The sequence below is a fragment of the Akebia trifoliata genome, chromosome 7 (assembly GCF_017979445.1).
Source record: "Akebia trifoliata isolate Shusen 1 chromosome 7, ASM1797944v1, whole genome shotgun sequence".
NCBI lineage: Eukaryota > Viridiplantae > Streptophyta > Magnoliopsida > Ranunculales > Lardizabalaceae > Akebia > Akebia trifoliata.
In genome coordinates, this window is record NC_141381.1 from 29,804,607 (window position 1) to 29,823,559 (window position 18,953).

At 34.8% G+C, this 18,953-nt stretch overlaps 3 protein-coding genes across 5 annotated transcripts; all 3 read right to left on the minus strand.

Annotated features, from left to right (window-relative positions):
- Positions 1 to 448: 448 nt before the first annotated feature.
- On the minus strand, positions 449 to 4,906 carry LOC147398895 (ubiquitin-NEDD8-like protein RUB2). The gene is made up of 3 exons (XM_086448232.1): positions 4,713 to 4,906; positions 1,584 to 1,843; positions 449 to 803 (listed from the first exon to the last, which is right to left on the minus strand). Exons 1-3 carry the CDS (start codon positions 4,803 to 4,805, stop codon positions 692 to 694), a joined length of 465 nt encoding a protein of 154 aa, XP_086304358.1. The 5' UTR covers positions 4,806 to 4,906; the 3' UTR covers positions 449 to 691.
- A 2,001-nt stretch (positions 4,907 to 6,907) lies between these two features.
- On the minus strand, positions 6,908 to 10,538 carry LOC147398896 (uncharacterized). 3 transcript variants are annotated; one of them, XR_015180071.1, is made up of 5 exons: positions 9,564 to 10,538; positions 8,826 to 9,478; positions 7,834 to 8,304; positions 7,173 to 7,379; positions 6,908 to 7,062 (listed from the first exon to the last, which is right to left on the minus strand). XR_015180071.1 is itself a non-coding variant. In XM_086448233.1 (4 exons), the coding sequence occupies exons 1-4, from the start codon at positions 10,063 to 10,065 to the stop codon at positions 7,257 to 7,259; spliced, it is 1,749 nt and encodes a 582-aa protein (XP_086304359.1). In that variant the 5' UTR covers positions 10,066 to 10,538; the 3' UTR covers positions 7,032 to 7,256. The 3 variants fall into 3 exon arrangements, 2 of the variants coding, with proteins under 2 accessions (XP_086304359.1, XP_086304360.1); XM_086448233.1 differs by having other exon boundaries at positions 7,032 to 7,379; XM_086448234.1 differs by lacking the exon at positions 6,908 to 7,062 and having other exon boundaries at positions 7,239 to 7,379; positions 7,761 to 8,304; positions 9,564 to 10,531.
- Positions 10,539 to 12,351: 1,813 nt separating this feature from the next.
- LOC147398897 (serine/arginine-rich splicing factor RSZ21-like) lies at positions 12,352 to 16,814 on the minus strand. Its single transcript, XM_086448235.1, has 6 exons — positions 16,661 to 16,814; positions 16,369 to 16,482; positions 15,864 to 15,952; positions 14,414 to 14,645; positions 13,980 to 14,099; positions 12,352 to 13,379 (listed from the first exon to the last, which is right to left on the minus strand). The coding sequence occupies exons 2-6, from the start codon at positions 16,455 to 16,457 to the stop codon at positions 13,355 to 13,357; spliced, it is 555 nt and encodes a 184-aa protein (XP_086304361.1). The 5' UTR covers positions 16,458 to 16,482; positions 16,661 to 16,814; the 3' UTR covers positions 12,352 to 13,354.
- Between the last annotated feature and the right edge of the window lie 2,139 nt (positions 16,815 to 18,953).

The following is an 18,953-nucleotide window of genomic DNA, read 5'->3' on the forward strand; positions in this document are numbered from 1 at the left end:
TACACAAAAGGAGTAGCTGCAGAAATCAATAGAAACAATTTGGGGATTCAACAAAGGCCAAGTTTAGCCCTAGTTAAAAGACATTCAAGTTCTAATTTCTCAATGAGAAAGAAAGATATGAAGAAAATATTGATTAAGATGATGAAAAGCTGATAAGAACACATTTTTGATAACTGGGGGCATGACTCTGAATAGTGGAATGATGGAACATGATTCATTTAAGCAACCTAACCAACCCCAAAGCCTTCAGAAGAGGAGGTGAAGGATAATGATAACGACTCCATTCCTTCCTTCAGTCATGATTTCTAAGCAACTAGAACTGAGTGATTCAAATTAAGGGTGTTTATATCATTTCTTGGCATGTCCCACATAATACTATAAACTGGCGTATCATTAAAAAAAAAAAAAAAAACTGGTACTACAGCATAAGCTCTATTAAAGAAAATAGTGGAGACGGTCAAAAAGTAGATCCAATACCAAAAAAGATAAACCATGTATACAACCAAGTCACTTATAAAGGAAACAAAAGAAGAACCGAGAAGATTTAAGTGTCAAATAGTGTTGATACTGTGTGGTGATTTTTTAGGTTTTTTTGCCTGAATGGTACACATAATCTATATATATGTCACCCCATATCAGGTTTGCAGGAAAAGGATGAAGAAGCAGAATACTTGGATATGAAGAATATTATTCAAAGACCACCACCCCTCAGTGCAAGTACGAGATGAAGAACAGAACCACCCTCAATGTTGTAGTCCCGAGCAGTTTTGTCATCTGCGAGCTGCTTACCAGCATAAATAAGCCTGTAACCAGTGATATTACACATAAAAAGAACCAGTTTAACCTCTCGCAACAATGATCACATAGATATTTAAGTTATGTACATATCAAATAAAGTAGAATAAATAATGGATTTATAATCTTAGGTCAACTCTATTAAGGATGATTATTCATAAAAATAAAAACAGAAAATAGAAGAGAGAACTCCAAAAAGGATTATGAGGTCAATGATTAACAACCTCAATGCAGATGGCCATAATGTATGGCAAATAGAATGTTAAGAATTTGATGTTCATATATTCATGTGGTGATTTCTAAGTGGCACAATGAGCGTAATAAACTAAGGTAGCTTTGTTTCAACTTTCTACATTCTCTCTTTTTAAAAATAAAAAATAAAATCAGCCCTTTATTGTTTTCAAAAAGAAAGATGTAGTTACAACCATACATGTGAAACAGAATCTGACAATTGATGGAAATGTTAAAGCAAGAACTTAAGAAAGAAACGAAAAGCTATAAACAATGTTTTCCAGCTATGAAGAACGCAACATAGGGTCATAGACGCCCTTGAATCAGCATATCATCATTTAAACTAGTATAAGCATGACCATAAAAAAAAGTAAGTACATATCAAGAACACGGAATATTTGTGTCTTCTAAGTTAGAGATGGGCTTGGGCAATAACTAAACTTCTTCAATTAGGCTACAACATTCTTCAATTAGAATAGACTGTGCAGGCATGTTATCTTATCGCATCTGTCCAGGGTATAAACTCAATACCTCGTATTGGGGTCAGATAAACATACCTTTGTTGCACTGGAGGAATACCTTCTTTCTCCTCGACCCGCTCCTTGATCCTATCAATGGTATCAGTTGGTTCAATATCAATTTCAATTTCCTTTCCAGTAAGCGTCTTCACCTTGATCATTGTCCCACCCCTAAGCCGTAAAACCAAGTGAAGAGTCGATTCCTTCTGGATGTTGTAATCTGCAAGCGTACGGCCATCTTCCAATTGTTTACCAGCGAAAATTAATCTTTGCTGATCAGGGGGAATGCCCTCCTTGTCCTGAAAATACATTTATTCACCATCATGTCATTCTTAACTTAAGTGCCACACCAAGAACAGCAAATAGAGTATATTTTGAGCTACATGTTCATGCTGTCTCTAACCGGTCTATTTTTAGGGATCCATGAACCCTATGATACGGATGAAGAGATAAGTGTGATATTTGATAACCAACATGTCAAGGAATGTGACATAGAAAAACAAGAAAATAAAGATGCGCTTAGCGGCCACAAATAAAAAGTTAGCATGTTGCACAAAAAAACTACAGGAAGGTCCAGGTTCCCCATATATTAATAAATGTTGTTTGATGGATCAAAGATGAATCATGAATCAATCAATGCAGCAACTAGGGGTGTCAAATGGGAAACCATTTAACTGGAAACAGAACTAAAAACCCCAGTTCTAGATCCTTATTTTCTATACCTGATTAGAGTTGGGTTTAAAAGGAACCAAACCAAATAGGAACAGATAGGTTACCAAATGGGTACCTGGAACCGAATTTTTTTTTTTTTTACCGCTTTTTCATATTATATATGGTTGAGGGTTTTTGTACATTTTTAAGTTAATAAATATTATGTAAATTTTTTCATGTTTTCATATAAATTATGTATTCTAATTTAAAATATCATTTTTTCACATAAGTTTATTACTATTAAAGAAGATAGAATTTAGCTTTTGAAACAGAAAAAAAAAATTTAACTCATATTTGTTAGATCAATTTGTAATTGTGTTATTGATACTTTAATAGATGATGTATTGTGTTCATGAAAGGAATCCTTTTTGCAATAACTTATGAATGATATTTTTTCGTATTTTATGACTTCAAAAATACTTTCATATAAAGAAAATAGAATATTAACATTAGTTAAGATTTCTTTTGTCTTATCCCCTTATTAAAAACCGGAACCAATGGGTACCCGAGGTTTTTGGCGGTTCCGGTTCCACTAATTTTAAAATCGGAAACGGAACCCAAAAAAATATGATGGTTCTGGTTCTAACATCCTTAGGAACCAAACCAGAACCGACCCATTGACACCCCTAGTAGTGACTAGTGATCTCCTTTGAAGAGTGTAGACTAGAAACCAGACAAACAAACGGAGAGTTCAAGGGGGCCTTGTATGTTGACAGATGCTCTCTGTTACAGAAAATATAAATCATAAATCATTTAGTGTGGTCATTTGCTATCTTCTCAAAATCTCTCAACAAACTAGGTCTACGCTCCTCATGTGGAGATATCAAATTTTAGTCTAAATAATAGACAAGAATTTGATTACACTTACCAAAAATGATGCAAACATAGTCCAAAAAACAGAAGAACCTAAGGTGAACATCACAAGATAAAGGTGGAAGTGTAATTTACGACACCATGTAAAAGTTAAAGAAGAAATTAAAATAAAGATGGAAAAAATCCTACAAAACCACAACAAACTGATCATACAATTTGAAGAAGATGACAGAGAATATAAGCAATGGGACTAATATAAAAAAATTGGGTACCCCGATTCTATTGAATAGAGCCCCTGCCCCTACATTTTCAGGAACATCATTTAGTGCAAGAGATGTCATCCATAGAAGATATTTGGATGATCGACCACAAAAGCCTTGCCAATTTTTTCTACTAAGTCAGCAAGGGAAAAATCGAAATAGTGTTACAACAATATAATTTTTTCCACTAAATGGTGTTATAATTTATATCATCAAATCCTATTTTAAACTTAAGAATCAATCATACAAGAAAACATTATGGCTCTATTCTGACTTTTGAGTTTTGGGTTCGATTTTAGTTTTAGAGAAGGTTATGTTTATTAAAATATTACCCTCTAATTTTTTTTTAATTAAATTGTTAAAACATCCTTTTGGGTTTAAAAAGTTCTAAAAATAATCATGTAATATTTAATTAAATATGGAAAATGCCTCCAAAAATTGGACGAATAAATTGCGAAGTTTGTTTAAAACGCGATTTTTTCAAAACTTGGTGATTTAATCAACAACCTATAAAACTGCGATTTAAATATAATTTTTTGAAAAAATTGGTGACTTTGGTGACTATGGCCGAGAGGCATTGTTATGCAAAGTGGGGCCATACTACTATACATTATCAAATCATTCCAAGAATATACAAAACGGGTATGCTATCCAACTTGTGAGACCCATCTACGAGATATGCTAGATCAAAAGTCAGACCCTCATCATCGATCAAAAAAAGTCAGAACCTCATCCGATCAAGTTGAGTTCGGTTGAAGAACCCTTGAATATGGGTTCCACAAATTAGCACAGAACTAATGGCAACTACCTAAATACCTAATGCTTCTCCTACATATTGCCTTGTTAATCAATTTGAATGTTTAGATTGATTACTAGAGCTATAAACATTTTTTTTTTATCGAAGCTAATAAGATTAGCAACTAATAGCATAAAGTTAAAGAATCATGTACCATCCATTGTTTGTAATAATAATAATAATAATAATAAGCTTTGGATTTTACGCACCCACTCCGACTAGAAACCCTAGAACCATAATAAAACCATCAAATCACTTGTTAAATAGAAAAACCCTAAAGGTACCACTAGAACGAAATCAAAAGAAGCATCTTTCAACTTTGAAGATTGAATCCCAAATAAGAACCCTAGCTTCAAAAAAAAAAACTGAAAAATAAAAATAAGAACACCGATCAAATACCAAATTACCAACAAAGAGGTAAATAAAAAAATAAAAAAAGAAACAGAATCATTGAGAAACCAATTAAAAAAACTCCAATAAAGAAGATTTCAAACAATTATGATCGATCTAACAGTTGCAGAAGCAAAACCGAAATACGTACCTATGAGTGAAGATCGAATTAAAAGAAGAAAATAAAATTGAAAAAACCTGAATTTTGGCCTTGACGTTGTCGATGGTGTCGCTACTCTCGACTTCGAGAGTGATAGTCTTTCCAGTTAGGGTTTTTACGAAGATCTGCATCTTTGTTTCAAATAGATGCAGAGCAGACGAGACTCGAGAGAGAGAGAAATTAGAATTAGACCGGACTTATCGACACTTCTTTCTCAGAAGATGCATCAATCAAATCAGAAAAGAGAAGAGATGGAATAATTTTTTGTTTTAAAAGATGGGCCCACATGATATGAGTGACCGATCACCACATAATATTAAAAAAAAGAATTAAAGGAAAATTATTTAAAAGACCCTGACGGAGGGATTATTTTTTTTAAATAATCTCCAAGTTTTGGACTGTCTGTTATTAGTCCTTTAAAATATCCAAATTTTAAACTACCCACGAACGAAGAATGATATTCTCTTAATTTTGATGATTTATAAAAAAAAAAATTGAGATTCTAAAATATTTGATCATTATGCTGGAATTTTTTATTTGTAACTATATTTTATATATTTTGAGTATTTTAAGGAGATTTACCCAATATCGAATTTAAAATAAAATTGAATTTTTTTTTTTTTTTTTTTAGAGTCAAAATTGAAATTTTTGATTCATAATTACAATTTTGAGTTCACCACTTTTCATTGTCTAATTTTTTTTTAAAAAAATTATAAAAATATTATTAAATTTAAAAATAATTAAATGTCAAACTACTGGATAAAAAAGTAGTGAACTTAACATTATAATGTGAATTATATTTTTTATTTTTTTTATTTTGATATTTAATAAAAAATTTTGAAATATTCAAAATATATATATTATAAATGCAAATCAATCATAAATTGCGAGATAATCATCCAAAAATTTATAATCTCAATTTCGTTATTCTTTTTTAATGGAATATTAAAATAAATATATGATTATATATTTAAAATTAAGAGAATATCATTCTATATATGTCATTTGTGATCAAAGATTGTTGGAAATGATTACAATCTTCATTGAAAAATCTAACTATGTAAAAAAGCTGAGAAAAGGATAATTTGAGGATTTTTAGATATTATTATAAAAGCAAGATGAGATCGAGGACCTTAAGAAAAGAAAAGTTTATTAAATAGATTATTAAGATAACTTCCAATACTTATGAACTATTTAGAGAGAACTCCCTTTTCAAGGGAACTTTATCTAATTTTCCCCAGAGAAAACTAAAAGAGGGCCCACCATTGACATGAACTGGAACCTATTGACATGAGCTGGAACCGAGAATCATAGTGGTCCTACGCACCCATGGTTTTAAAACTCGGTTTCGCTTCTCCTCCATCCACATATACCCAAAAATGAAACCTAAGGGCATGTTTGATAGAAAGGTAGATTTCAGAGAAAATCAATTAAAAATTTATTATTTATAAAATAGCTACTCCTATTTTTGTGGGTTCGATTTTTGAGGTCAATCGAGTACCCAAAAAGATAAATACTTATTATTACTTATAGTACTAAAAGAAAAAAGTACCAACTCCCGACACACCGAAAAACTTAACCTTTAATTCATCACTCGATAGGTTATAATGAATTTTTTGAGAAAATCAAATTTTTTAGAAGAAAACATTAGAAAATTATTGATGCGTAGTCTTTCTAATTGATATTTATTTAGATTGCTAAGTTTATTATAAAAAAATTATAACAATTAACTACCCATAATCGAACCAAAAAATGATGGGGTCGTAGTCGAATTCTATATTCTTATTTTGGATTGTTAAAATCAGATTACTTAAATTAATTTTCAAAATCTAAAATCATGTTTGATTATATTATTTTAGAAAAAAAAATTCAAAATCTAAAATCATTATCCTCTTCACTAGCTCACAATATCTACAATTATGACACAAATATTATGCCCCTTCTTAACAGCATCTTCAACTTTCCACACAAAAAGCAAATTTTGGAACTTTCAAGCAAAGTATATATAAAAAGAGTCGTGATTTTCTGACGCTACCACACGTCCCCTGATGGGACATGAGCTAGAACCATAGATTTTTCCCCTCGGGATACACAACAGTACATCCCCATAAACATGTGTAGTTGTGTATCCCAAGGAAAAGAGTATGATTCTAGCCCACACCCGATCAAAGGGCGTGTGTCACATGGGGGCGTCAGAAAATCATTATTCATATAAAAATAAAAAATAAAGAGTAATAAACCTGCACATGAATGAAAGGCAGCGTTGTTGTTGTTGTTGCTTTTTTTTTTTTTGGGATTTTGAGATACTGTTCAGATCATCACAATTTAGAGTTTTTATGCCTGGCATGTCACCATTGATATCTTCTTCCATGTCCCCTGCAGTGACAACTTCAATGGAAAGAAAATTTACCAAAGACGGAAAAAAGATAAAGCTGGGTACCATCTTTTATTTTTTCGATAAGTAAAGTTCATCGCCAAAAGAAAATTAGATGACTAACCAATACAGAAAACAGCAATGACACCACGACGGGCCAAATGAAGAATGAGATCTTCGAAAGCACTTTCGGCATTGACAGGAAAGATCAGTTAAGATTGCACCGGATAGCTTCTTTGTGAAAAAAATGGCAAGTACTCACAATAAGATTGCCTTCATAGTCGGATAAATCATCATCAACGTTAGCTAAGAAAGAACCAGCAAGAGTTATCTGTGGAGGGAGAAAAGAAAAAACAAAAGAAGAATAATTAGCAAACTATACATGAACGTTGAAACACTTCTAGTTAGTTAAGAACCATAAATTGATATTCCCAGATGAATTTATATTATGGAAAAGCACTATAGCAAAAGTTGCAAAAATGATGCCAAATGTGATCTAAAGTTCTAAAAGTAAAGTCATCACAAAACAGTACTCAATGAGAAATCGAAGGAAGTTGCAACTCACAGCCGAGGCCAGATGATGTGAAAAACCCACTTATCAGAGAGACAAAGTTTATACACAAAATCTCACATATATTGCCTTAAACTAAAACCTCATATGGGAGAGGAAAACCCCTACAAAAAGACCTCATATGGGAAAGGGAACCCTTACAAAAGAGGATAACAGAAACCCAAAACTAAGCGCCATCGGGACCAGCAGTTGCAGTATCAATTGGACAAACTACCTCAGCTGCTCGAAGGGCAGGCTCGTCCACGTCGTCCTCAACTAGCACAGGTGATGTTGGTAGAGGAGCTTGGGGAGAGGACATGTCCGATCCCTCGGACGAAGGGCAATAATACCTCCGGGCCTTCTCCCAAGTGGCAGCCCGATCGGCCTTCATCAACTCATCCAATTGACGCTGAAAGTTGTCCTTCATGTTCTCGAGTTTCAGAGTAACCTCAGCTTTGTACTTCTTATCTAGTTTAGTATGGAGGATATTAAATTGCTCCTCCTTCTTGGCCAACTTCTTCTCATTGACCTCAAGCCTAGTTTTTAACACGGCCAACTCCTTATCACTCTCCTCCTTGGCCTTCCTTGCTGCAGCAGCAGATCTCTGTGCCTCGGCAATTTTCTCAGTGGCATGCTTCATAGTCTTCTCGTGCTCATCGCGTACACGGACATAACGTGTAAAAAGTTCCATAGTATGAAGTTGTGCCTGAAACTCCAAAAATGAGAGGATAAGCACATGAGAAGAGGAAACCAACTATAACTATAGTCACCAAGTCGGGATTTGGGAATAAGCCAGCAAGGGAAAATTTCGAACATTCGGTAATATCGGGAAAAAATCGGAAAGAAATCGAGTTAGGCTTAAGTTTGTGTAATTCTTCATCAAACATCCAAATAGATATCATCCTTGCATCCACAAGAAGTAACCACTAGTCCACAACACATTCAAGGTTTATATTATTTAAAATAGAAAAATATTCAATGTAATCCTCTTTTGCAATCTCATTTATCTAACACTTCATCAATAAAATGGTCACCATTATCTTCATTTTCATATTTCGTTTTAATTCAATTTAATCAAGAAGTTCATGATTTAATCACAAAGTTCGTAAAAGTCATGATTCATTGAAAAAATCGTGATAAAACCGGTGAAGGAAAAAAGTCACATGACTTTTTTTGTAAGTCGGAGAATTTGGTGACTATGATTACAAGGGGAATGATAATGCATACCTGGACGAGACCTGTTGCAGCATTGGCAATCAGATGTTCATCATCAAGTTTGGCCACCATGCCAATGTCTTGGGGAAGCCTCGCATTCAGCATTAGTGACAAAGCATGTTTGTTGTCGAGAAGAGCAGAATCCGTCGTAGTAAGATGTTGCTCATTGTAAATGAAGGATGGTTTCCAAAAGGGAATGGCATTAGTCGACCCTGTTCCAACGTCCTCAATTGATGGACGGGTTGGAGGATTAGCCGCAAGAGGCGTTGGACGCTCAAAAACAGGGCCTCTCGCGAGTCGTTTCAAGGAATGGCGTGATCCCGAGTCTGATTTATGGTGTCTCTTTCCAAGAGTCACTCCCTCAGGAGGAGAATCGGAGGGTTCTAAGGGTCGCAAACAAAGAGATGAGGCTTCAACCTTTATATTATTATCAGGGGAAAACGATGAAGACGGGATAGCGGAATGATGCGACGAAGAAGAAGTAAGGGAAGGAGAACGATGAGGGACTTGAAAGCGTATGGGCACACCAACTGGGATATCTTTATATGTCGATCTCAATACATTCTCGTACCCAATCCTCCTCTTCTCAAACGGAAGGAGCCACACGGCACTTAGAGCTTCCTCAGCCTGTTTCGATAAATGGGGTGGCTTGATATTGGGAGGAGCTGTAGTTATTATATAAGTATAAAAGATGTCAAAATGAAATCAATTATCAAAACATCGTCGAAAATGTCGAAATCATTTGTATACCTGTAAGATTAAACGTCCTTGGCACCACGTGCCCATTGTCGTTCGGACTAAACTCCCAAGCTCCGGATACTATAATGGGATGTTTGAACCACGACTTGTCGGAATCGGGTAACCCATTGATAATTGGGTTTTTTTTGGGTCGAACGGCCAAATAATAGTAATAAGTGGACGACGGGCACAACTTCAAGCGATAACGAGATATAATGTGGTCTACGGTGATGGACATTCCCTCGTGTTCATTGAGACGGATAATAGTATTCATTATACGATAGAAATTCCCATTCATTTGACCAGGAGCGACATCGTAAGAACATAGAAGTTCCCTAATAAGTGGGTGGAGAGGGAAGCGGAGACCAGCCATGAATTGGCCATAAAAGATGCAAATCTCTTCAGGGGTATTAGTGTCATTTTCAGATTTTGCCCATCGTAGATGAACTGTTTCTGGAATACTATAAGTGTTTCTTATCTTTTGTAAAGTTATGTGTGATGATGGTTCAGACATCCTCTAACAAAGAAAGTTCAAGGTTCGATCTATGGATCAGAAAGAACAAGAGAAGAGGCAAGATTTACCTCGGGAGATTCTCCTCGTGATCCGTACTGTTCATCTCGACCTCGGAGTACCTCAAGTCTTCAGAGATTCTCGAGATCCTGAAATTCTACTTTAGAAAGAACACTAAGAACTAGCACCGAATTAGAATTGAAGATTGAGAGAGGAGAAAACCCTCAGAAATTCTCTACAGAAGAATTAGATGAGAAGTGTTTCCTACTCACAAAACCCAACAAAATTAGAAGTAAAATCCAGATAAGAAGGGGAGGTTGGAGATATACAGATGATCTCGGGATCCACGCTTACAGAGTATCTCGAGGTGAATTGTACGGTGTAAGCCGACCTGGAGAGGACGACTTTCCGACTTCTGAGTTGCTTTACACACTTGTAGACTCTATGCACAGTCTATAGTCCATATATGAAGTTTGGTAGCATGATGTGCATTTGTAGTGAGTGGGGACATGGTTACAAAATTCTCTACAGTTTGGTAAGGTTCTTGAAGATTTATGGATTAATCATTTTCTTTTGGAATTGGCTAGTTGCACATCACTAATTGGTGGTTGCACACTAATCTAAAAATATTCTTTACTGTTTTTTAATCTTTATTTTTTATAAACTCTATTTTAACACTTTACTTGCACTCCAATGCATAATCTTTTAGGATTTAGCCTTTATTTTAATTTGTAGTTTTGTATTATTTGCTTATGTTCTACTTTGCTCGTGTTTTGTTATTGATTTTTTTCGTGTTCACTTTAACTCAAACTTAATTGAGGTATTAATTTTCTAATTTTTGTTTAGAAATTAATATGAATATATGTATTTTAAGGGAACATAACTTTGTAAACGTGATTTCAAATCAACAAAATATTTATTACAAAAGTTACTAAACTAACAATAATTTTCGTGGGCATAATTAAGAAAGAACAAAACAAGTTAAAAAAAAAAAATTGAAAAAAGTGCAACATTTTTTTAAAATTATTTTTGGAGTGTAATCATCCAAATAGAGTGCAAAGGGAAATTTTTAAGTGATGGAGTGCAATTGATAATAGATTGTGTGCAACTAGTAGGTGGACATTTTTCTAACTAATCCTTAATTTTTAAGATTTCTCTTAATAATTCATTTAGTAAAACTTTTCTTTCTAATATATCCTTGGACCTTAATCCTCATGATTGAAACGTCAAATATACCCTAACCGTTCAAACTCACTATTTTCATCCTAAAAATTGGATTTTAGGCAACTCAATCGAATTTAGGAAACTCCATTCTGACGTTAAGGATTTGAAAATGAAGAATAAGCCAATTTTAAAGGTTTTGAAGATGGATGTAAAAAAACCAAGGGTTTTCAGCTTTCTAACTTCATTTTGGATGAAAATTAATCAAAGATGGTTCTCTTGATTTGAAATCAACTATAGACAAGTTATGTCAAATTTGTACTTGATCTTTTCATATATCTTAGTCGAAAAATCTTGAAAAAAACAAAAATGAGTGGATTTCCAACATCAAGTTCGACAATAAAAATATTGACCTCAACAATAAATAAAAAGTGGTAACCTCGACAATAACAAGGGACCATTAAGAGAAGAAAAAAAATTTTACAAAATAGACTATCAAACTACCGCTTAGAATTCAAGGATTATTAAAAAAGAAAATCCTCCACTAGGATCTTTTTAAGTAATTTTTCCAAAACTTTATCATAAGTAACCCTTCAAATCTCAAGACCAAGATTGGATTTTTTCTTTTTTTATTATTATTTTTAGAGAAGGTGAAGGTAATGCACATTGGGAGAAGAAAATCCAAAAGCATCATTTTTATAATCCTCGAATTTTCTCATGTTTTTTATGAAATGTGTTCACACATGTTCAAATCAACCAAAATGAACCCTTGTCCAATTCAATCCAAGCTTGAAACCGCATAAACTAGTATTAGATACCTTATCCAATTAATGGTATTAGAGGGTATTATCTTGCCCTCAAGAGTACAGCTTTAACCTTTTTATTGTTGCAATTGCATAACCAAATATTAAAAGACATTTCAACATCCTTCCCACTTTTCAATATTATATTTTTTAGATTGACCAGCCAAGAAAACAAAAGGACCCAAAACCAGCAGATACACCATTCAAGAGAAATACGACTAACCAATCCTTTCTCGCACACCAATCCTTCAACCCCCCCAACCCTCAGCCCCACCCCGAAGATGCATTTCTTGTCCGGTTTCGAAGCAACCAGGAGACGTGTATGTTTGCAACAATTCACAGACTGTCATCATTCCAGAACAATTATAACACAAATAGATGGCAATTTATCGGTATGTAAGTGTTGGAAGTGCATCGCATATATACATCAATATAAACAACCCTGTGTGCAGAGATCCCAAACTGTTTGTGCTCAAGTAATTGCAAGCACAAGCAGGCACACACTCAGGAATATGGAGAGTTCATGAGCATTCATCAGCATTGTTTGTGTTTCTTTTAGGAAAATAACCACATTAAGCCCCGTAAAAACAACAGGTACCATTGATGAATGATCCAGTACCACAATGCAGAGGCATGAAGGTGCCTGGAAAACCAAGTTCAAAGCACCACTAGGTTTTGTTGCAGATTGGTCCGCATCTAACAATGTACTACACACCCAAGCTTCTGAGCTTTGCAGTTTCTACATGTGATCCTACCTGGGAAAGCACAAGGAGCTTTTGGTAAATGGTGTGAAGCAGAGATGCGGAGAAACCTGTGTGCAGTTTCGACGTGTCATTCTGTCCATGAAACACAAGGAGCAAAATGTAGATAGAGTGAAGCAGAAATGCACACTTGTGCGGTACGAAGCAGTTGGTTCCGAAGGTGCCGTTTTAGCAGAACCGCACCTCAAAACAAACACAAAGGTACATGTCTATGTAAGATTTTTTTCAGAAATCTCTACCCCAAACCACTTTAATGCAGTGAGAAAAATTATGTCATAAATAAGTATTAGATAGCAGAAAGATGGTAATATAAAGGTAGGAAATTTAACCTATCCCAAGTTCCAAAGCTGGGGAGAGTATGTCCACGCAAAAGTGAGTAGTCCAAACCACACCTTTTGGCAGCTAAGACACTCTGCAGAATCCAGTTACCCATGCAAAGCCAATGGTCTAACAAATCCAAATTCCACGCAGCAAACATAAATAACAAGATTCCCGTCCATTGAATCAATCCTATTAATACTAGAATATTGTCGATATTTCCTCGGTTGTAAACCAACACAGCCTGCTTCAGCTCCGGCTTCGAATTCGATCTCTGGCAAAAGAACTGGCAGTATCAGAGTTTATGAATGCTTAAGGTTAAATGGATTCGTACAAGAATTTTTTAAGTCCGTATATCGAAAAATTTGCCTTTTTATTCAGTATCCAATAGGTATCCATCAAATCTTGATTTTTCTCCACTGAATAGGTCATTTGGATTTGGTCCCACCATTACAGTAGTTTTATGATCCCTAATTGTCCAACAAAGGTTCCTTTTTTTGTGGGCCATTGTCCATAGCTTTGATGATGGTCCAAATTGAACAATTGATCAGATGGTTAGAACCAATCAATCTGATTTTGGATGATTGACCATCAAACAAAGCACTGAGCTATTTATCAGTAACACCTTGTTGGACAGATATTGATGTATACCGATTCACCAAAACTTAAAAGAGCAGTGATAGAATCATTATGCTAGCATGAACGCATGAGACTGTGATCCTTGATGTTGATGGGAGCCCAATCATGGCTTGTGCTCTCAAAAAAGTGGGAGACAGAATTATATAATACTTTAACACTCACAGGACTTATCCTATGAGAAACTAACATGTGTATGCAGTAGAGGCAATGGCACGTTAAAAGAACTGGGACATACCCATTTGCATTAGGTGAATCACGACGAGCACGGGGAGAGGGCGGTGAATTGCTATAGCTGCGGCCACGGCGAGGAGATACACTCCGACGTCGTGGATATCTCCTATAAGGGCTGTAACTCCTGCCACATGATGTAGGTGTTGTGATTATGTACAGATAAATATACCAACATTTTCAGGCACTCATAAAGATGAAAACATTTACAGACAATACAAAACGAAGAGGGTTTGTCCAAGCAGCATTCCATGCCAAAGAGGTTTAAGTACTAATTTGCTTCAGCAACTCGAGAATTAATAAAAATAAATGAACATCAAAGTTTACTCCAAATAGAACCGCATGACACAGATTAAATATATATTTTTTATAACACAAATTATTAAAATCCATAAACTGAGATCCATACAATAAATGTCATGGACAAAGCTCGAAACATACCTGCGCTCGTAACTTGGGCTCCTACGGCGCCAAGGACTGGGGCTTCGACGCCGTCCACTTCCCATGCCTCGTGAACCAATACGTAAGCGACATTCACGAGCAAAATGACCAGATTCACCACATTCAAAACACTTCAAATCCTCGCCTCCACCACGCCCATACCCACCACGACCACGGCTACCACTGCTGCCCTTAGAATTATGAGAAAGTTCCACACGCCAACCATTCTTCCCTGTTAAACCAAATCAAAAAAATCATTGGTATCATTTATAATACAAAACCAAAAAAAAAAAAATCTTTCCCTTTAAAATATTTAAACATAAAACAAGGGCACCCTGCAGGACCATGAAACACACCCCAACAAAATAATTGTACAAATACCAACCCAACAACTATTAACAGAGATTACAATCATTTCTCCTGATTTTTGACCAACACTCGCATGCAGCCAACCAAGCTAACCAATTCATCTTCAAGTTATTTCAGACAGTACCTCCCACAACAATAGATCACATCACAGAAAAAAATAAAAATAAATAAAAATAAATCTTAACATGTAAACATAATTGTACACATACTCTCTCTCATCGTTAACAATGGCAAATATGGTGCAGCCAGCAAAAAATAAATAATAAGAGTATCTATATCACGTTTACTTGATAGGTTTTATTTTAATTAATTCTCAATGTTTGAATAGTGGATGAAGGAAAGGACAAGTTTAAAAGGGGTGAAACTGCTAAAGTCTATTTAATTGGGGGTTCTGAAGTCTGACACCATGCCACAAACATGGTCCACTGTGATCTCATACTGATTTTCAATCAGCCAGCAGCACTTGGGTGGGCCATAGCCAAAAAAAATAGGCGTCTTAAGATTCCATACAGAGTTAAATTTTAACAAAGAAATCACTTTAATAGCAAAACTTAAGTGTCAAAAAGAGGAATGTTGCTGATGTGGTACACTGAATGGAGAGGGTACCACTTTAGTGCTGCAGAGCAGAGAGGAAATTAGGTCCTCAAGCTCGCGATTTAGTATAGATTGCTTTATTGTGACACTAAGGCCCCGTTTGGATAGAAAGTAACTTTGGGAGAAAACAGCTTTTAGAAAGTAGAAAGTAGTTGACCGAGCAACGGGACCCCCGACAAGGGATGCTTCCCCCTGCAACTCAGTGTACCACCAACAGAATACAAGACATTTACACACAATGTCAAGCATGTCCTCGATGAGAAGTATAATTTAAAGGGTTGGTCCCATAAAGGTAGCACGATAATATTACACACAAAAAGGGTATTATTACTATTAAAAACATAAATGAAAATGCTAAGATGCAAACAAGTTGGAAGGGGGGCCATGGTATGCATGCACGCACGCACGCATAAATGTTTTGTAAAGAAAGCAGCAAAATGATCAACTACATGAGAATTTATAGATAAAAAACATGTTTCCTACTTACCATCCAACGCACGGATTGCATCTAACGCATCTCTATGATCATCGAATTCAACAAACGCATAACCTGGTGGCCTTCGTGCAACCCAGACACTGCAATCAATTTCTTGAAAATGTAAGACAGTTAACAAATGATAATATTTTATAGGTAATAAAATATTCAATTAGAATAAAATTCTACTTGTCTAAGTTGGTTAGGATTGAGTTCAATACCTTTTTTCAAAAATTCCATCTTGCATTCTTGTTTGAAGTCACAGACATCATTTTAAAACCAAACAATTGAACCTCTTACCAACATTAAAAAAAAAAAAGAATATAGTCTGATCGCCATTTCTGGATCAGAAAAAGTGATTTCTGAAAGCTTTTCATGTAATTAAATTTTGGTAAAATTTCCATATATAATTTTGGTTTCCAACAATTACTACTAAATTCTACGCAAATAAATAAATAAATAAATGACGAAAAATTAACAAAATAGACATTAAAATATAGTTCTATTTTAATTTTACCTCCGAAGAACACCGTATTCTCGAAATTCATCTTCGAGTTCTCTCTCTGTAATTTTTGGGTCCACGTTCCCAACATAAACTCTCGACATTATAGCACTTCAATTCAATGCCAACCTAATCAAACAAGTGAAACAACGTGAATCATAAAAAGAACCGATCAAGATTGTACGAATTCTTGTGCAGATGTTAAAGAAAAAAAAAATTAGGGTTCTTTGGGATGAACTCGTATCTTATTATTTGGATTTCTTTGTTTCTTAAAAAGATAAGAGACGGATGAACTTTAAAAGCTTACCGTGAAGAATAGGGTTTTAGGAAACCCTAATGACTCGATCGTAACTCTGAGTGGAGAATCTCGCGCGCTCTGAAAACTTCTCGAAAATAACAGATGGGTTTTTTGAGATTCCAACATTCCAAATTTCCAATGGACCGAAGGTTTTAAAACCCGGTAATATCGTCCGATTTCAGAACACGTCCGAGACCGAAACGTATCGTTCGAGTCGTCTCGGTATCCGGCATGAGACAAGTCAATTTTTCAAACAAGATTTAACGCCACGTTCATTTTTCAAATTATTAAACAAGACGTCTCAAACGCATTGGAAAACTCATCCGAGACGACTTGGTATCTAGCATGGATGAGACGAGATGCAAGACCGAGTTTTAAAACCATTTACTCTCATATCTTCTACCATTCATAACAATGACTCGTCCGAGTCCTCTCTTCTCGTTAAAAATCGGTTTACAATGAAGTGTCGGGTAATCAGTGACTCGTGAAGAATGACTCACAAGGAAACGAATGATCCTGACCGTTTAAACATGTATTCCAACGGTTAGGATTTAGAGCAATGCCAAGGGGAAATTCCTTAATGGTTAGCTATCCCATTATAGATAATCAATTTTGATATTCAAAGGAATTTTCACTCCAATCATACTATCCAAAATCCAAAATCATAAATATTTTTAATATTTTTTTAATTCAATCCAAAATGAAAATGGAGATGACCACCGAAATGGAGAAGCTGCATTTGTCTTTCATTTTGGCGTTTGAATACTTGAAACTCCAAGATAATAGAAGAGATGGAAACTATGTTGGAGACACCTCTAACAGGTTCTACACTTCAAAACGGCAATTGAGGGGAAATGACGTCTATTTTGAAAGACACATTGGAGCTGCTCTTCTATGTGTCCCCATAACATATATGACAATACTTATCTAGAGGATAAATATCAACAATCAAATTTGTGTTTAAATGGTCGAGATCATGTGTTTTTTCATGAGTATTTCGCCATGGGTCACCCAAAACTGACACTAAAATTATATATAAATACATATTTATAGTTGGCCAGGTTTCGTGACTTAAGAAATAACTTGTGATCTCCACCATGTAAGCAGAACGTCTTAAAGACAATGATTTTATCTTGAAGATGATTTTCACCCATGGATGTTATGCTTTCACGATCAAGATCATGTGTTATTTCTTGAGTTATATTTCATGGGTTGAATGGAAGTAAACCCATTTACATTTAAGTACTAATAATGATTTTTGTTAGGTTTCGATTCCAGTGATTCATGAGTAAACACATGAACCCATTCATGTAAATACAAAATCTAACAGTTGACACTTATACATATCCTAATAACATACATTAAGGATAAAATTCAACCATACGATGTTGTATTTAAATAATTGAGATCATGTGTTTTTTTCATGAGGTATGGGAATTGACCCTTCCTGTTAAAGTTGTGATATTCTAACCCAAAAAGACCTACTCGTTCTATACGCAGCTGATGTGGCAAGGAGAACAAAACGTGGATCTTTTTCTTCAGAATACACAAGAAAAAGATCAACGATTCTGAGCCTATGCCACGCCAACCACTTATAGACCGAGTGAGTCTTTTTGTTATTAATGCTTCAACTAAAAAATATGAACTTATTTTTATATTAATAAAAAATATTTAAATTAACAAGAAAAACTAAAAAAAAAAAAAATTACTAAGAAAAGGGTTATATTATATATTTATTAAAATAATCTATTTTTCAAAAAATGATCAAAAACGATTAAAGTCATTGGACAATCCATCATTTAAGTAACTCATTGGACTGTTTGATGCTTTAATGTGTTTTTTTTTTTTTTTTTGTAACTGGGTATCCCTGTAAACAACGGACCGAGCTCATATTTGGACTTTGCCCAATCCATAAGACTAGCCAAGGGAACGTGCAACGCTTGCACATCACACACACTAGGTAATTGATGGTGCACCTTCACGGATGACCCCAAGGAAATAATAGTACTATTGGGTAAACATTAAGAGAAGAGAAGATAAGGGGAGAGAAAGGAAGATAAACTTTATTTTTCTTCCCTATGTTGGATTAGAGAGAACTTGGGACAACTTTGAAATCTTAAAATATCTTAAAAGAGATATAGAAATAGAGTTGGAATTATAAAATATTTTAAAAGAATTTCTTTCCACTTTTGGAGATAAGGAAAACTCACTTTTTTTTTTCTCCTCTTCTCTCCCAACTTAACAATCTAAACAAGAGAAATGGAGAGAAACTCCTTTATTTTCTTTTCTCTCTCCATTTCTC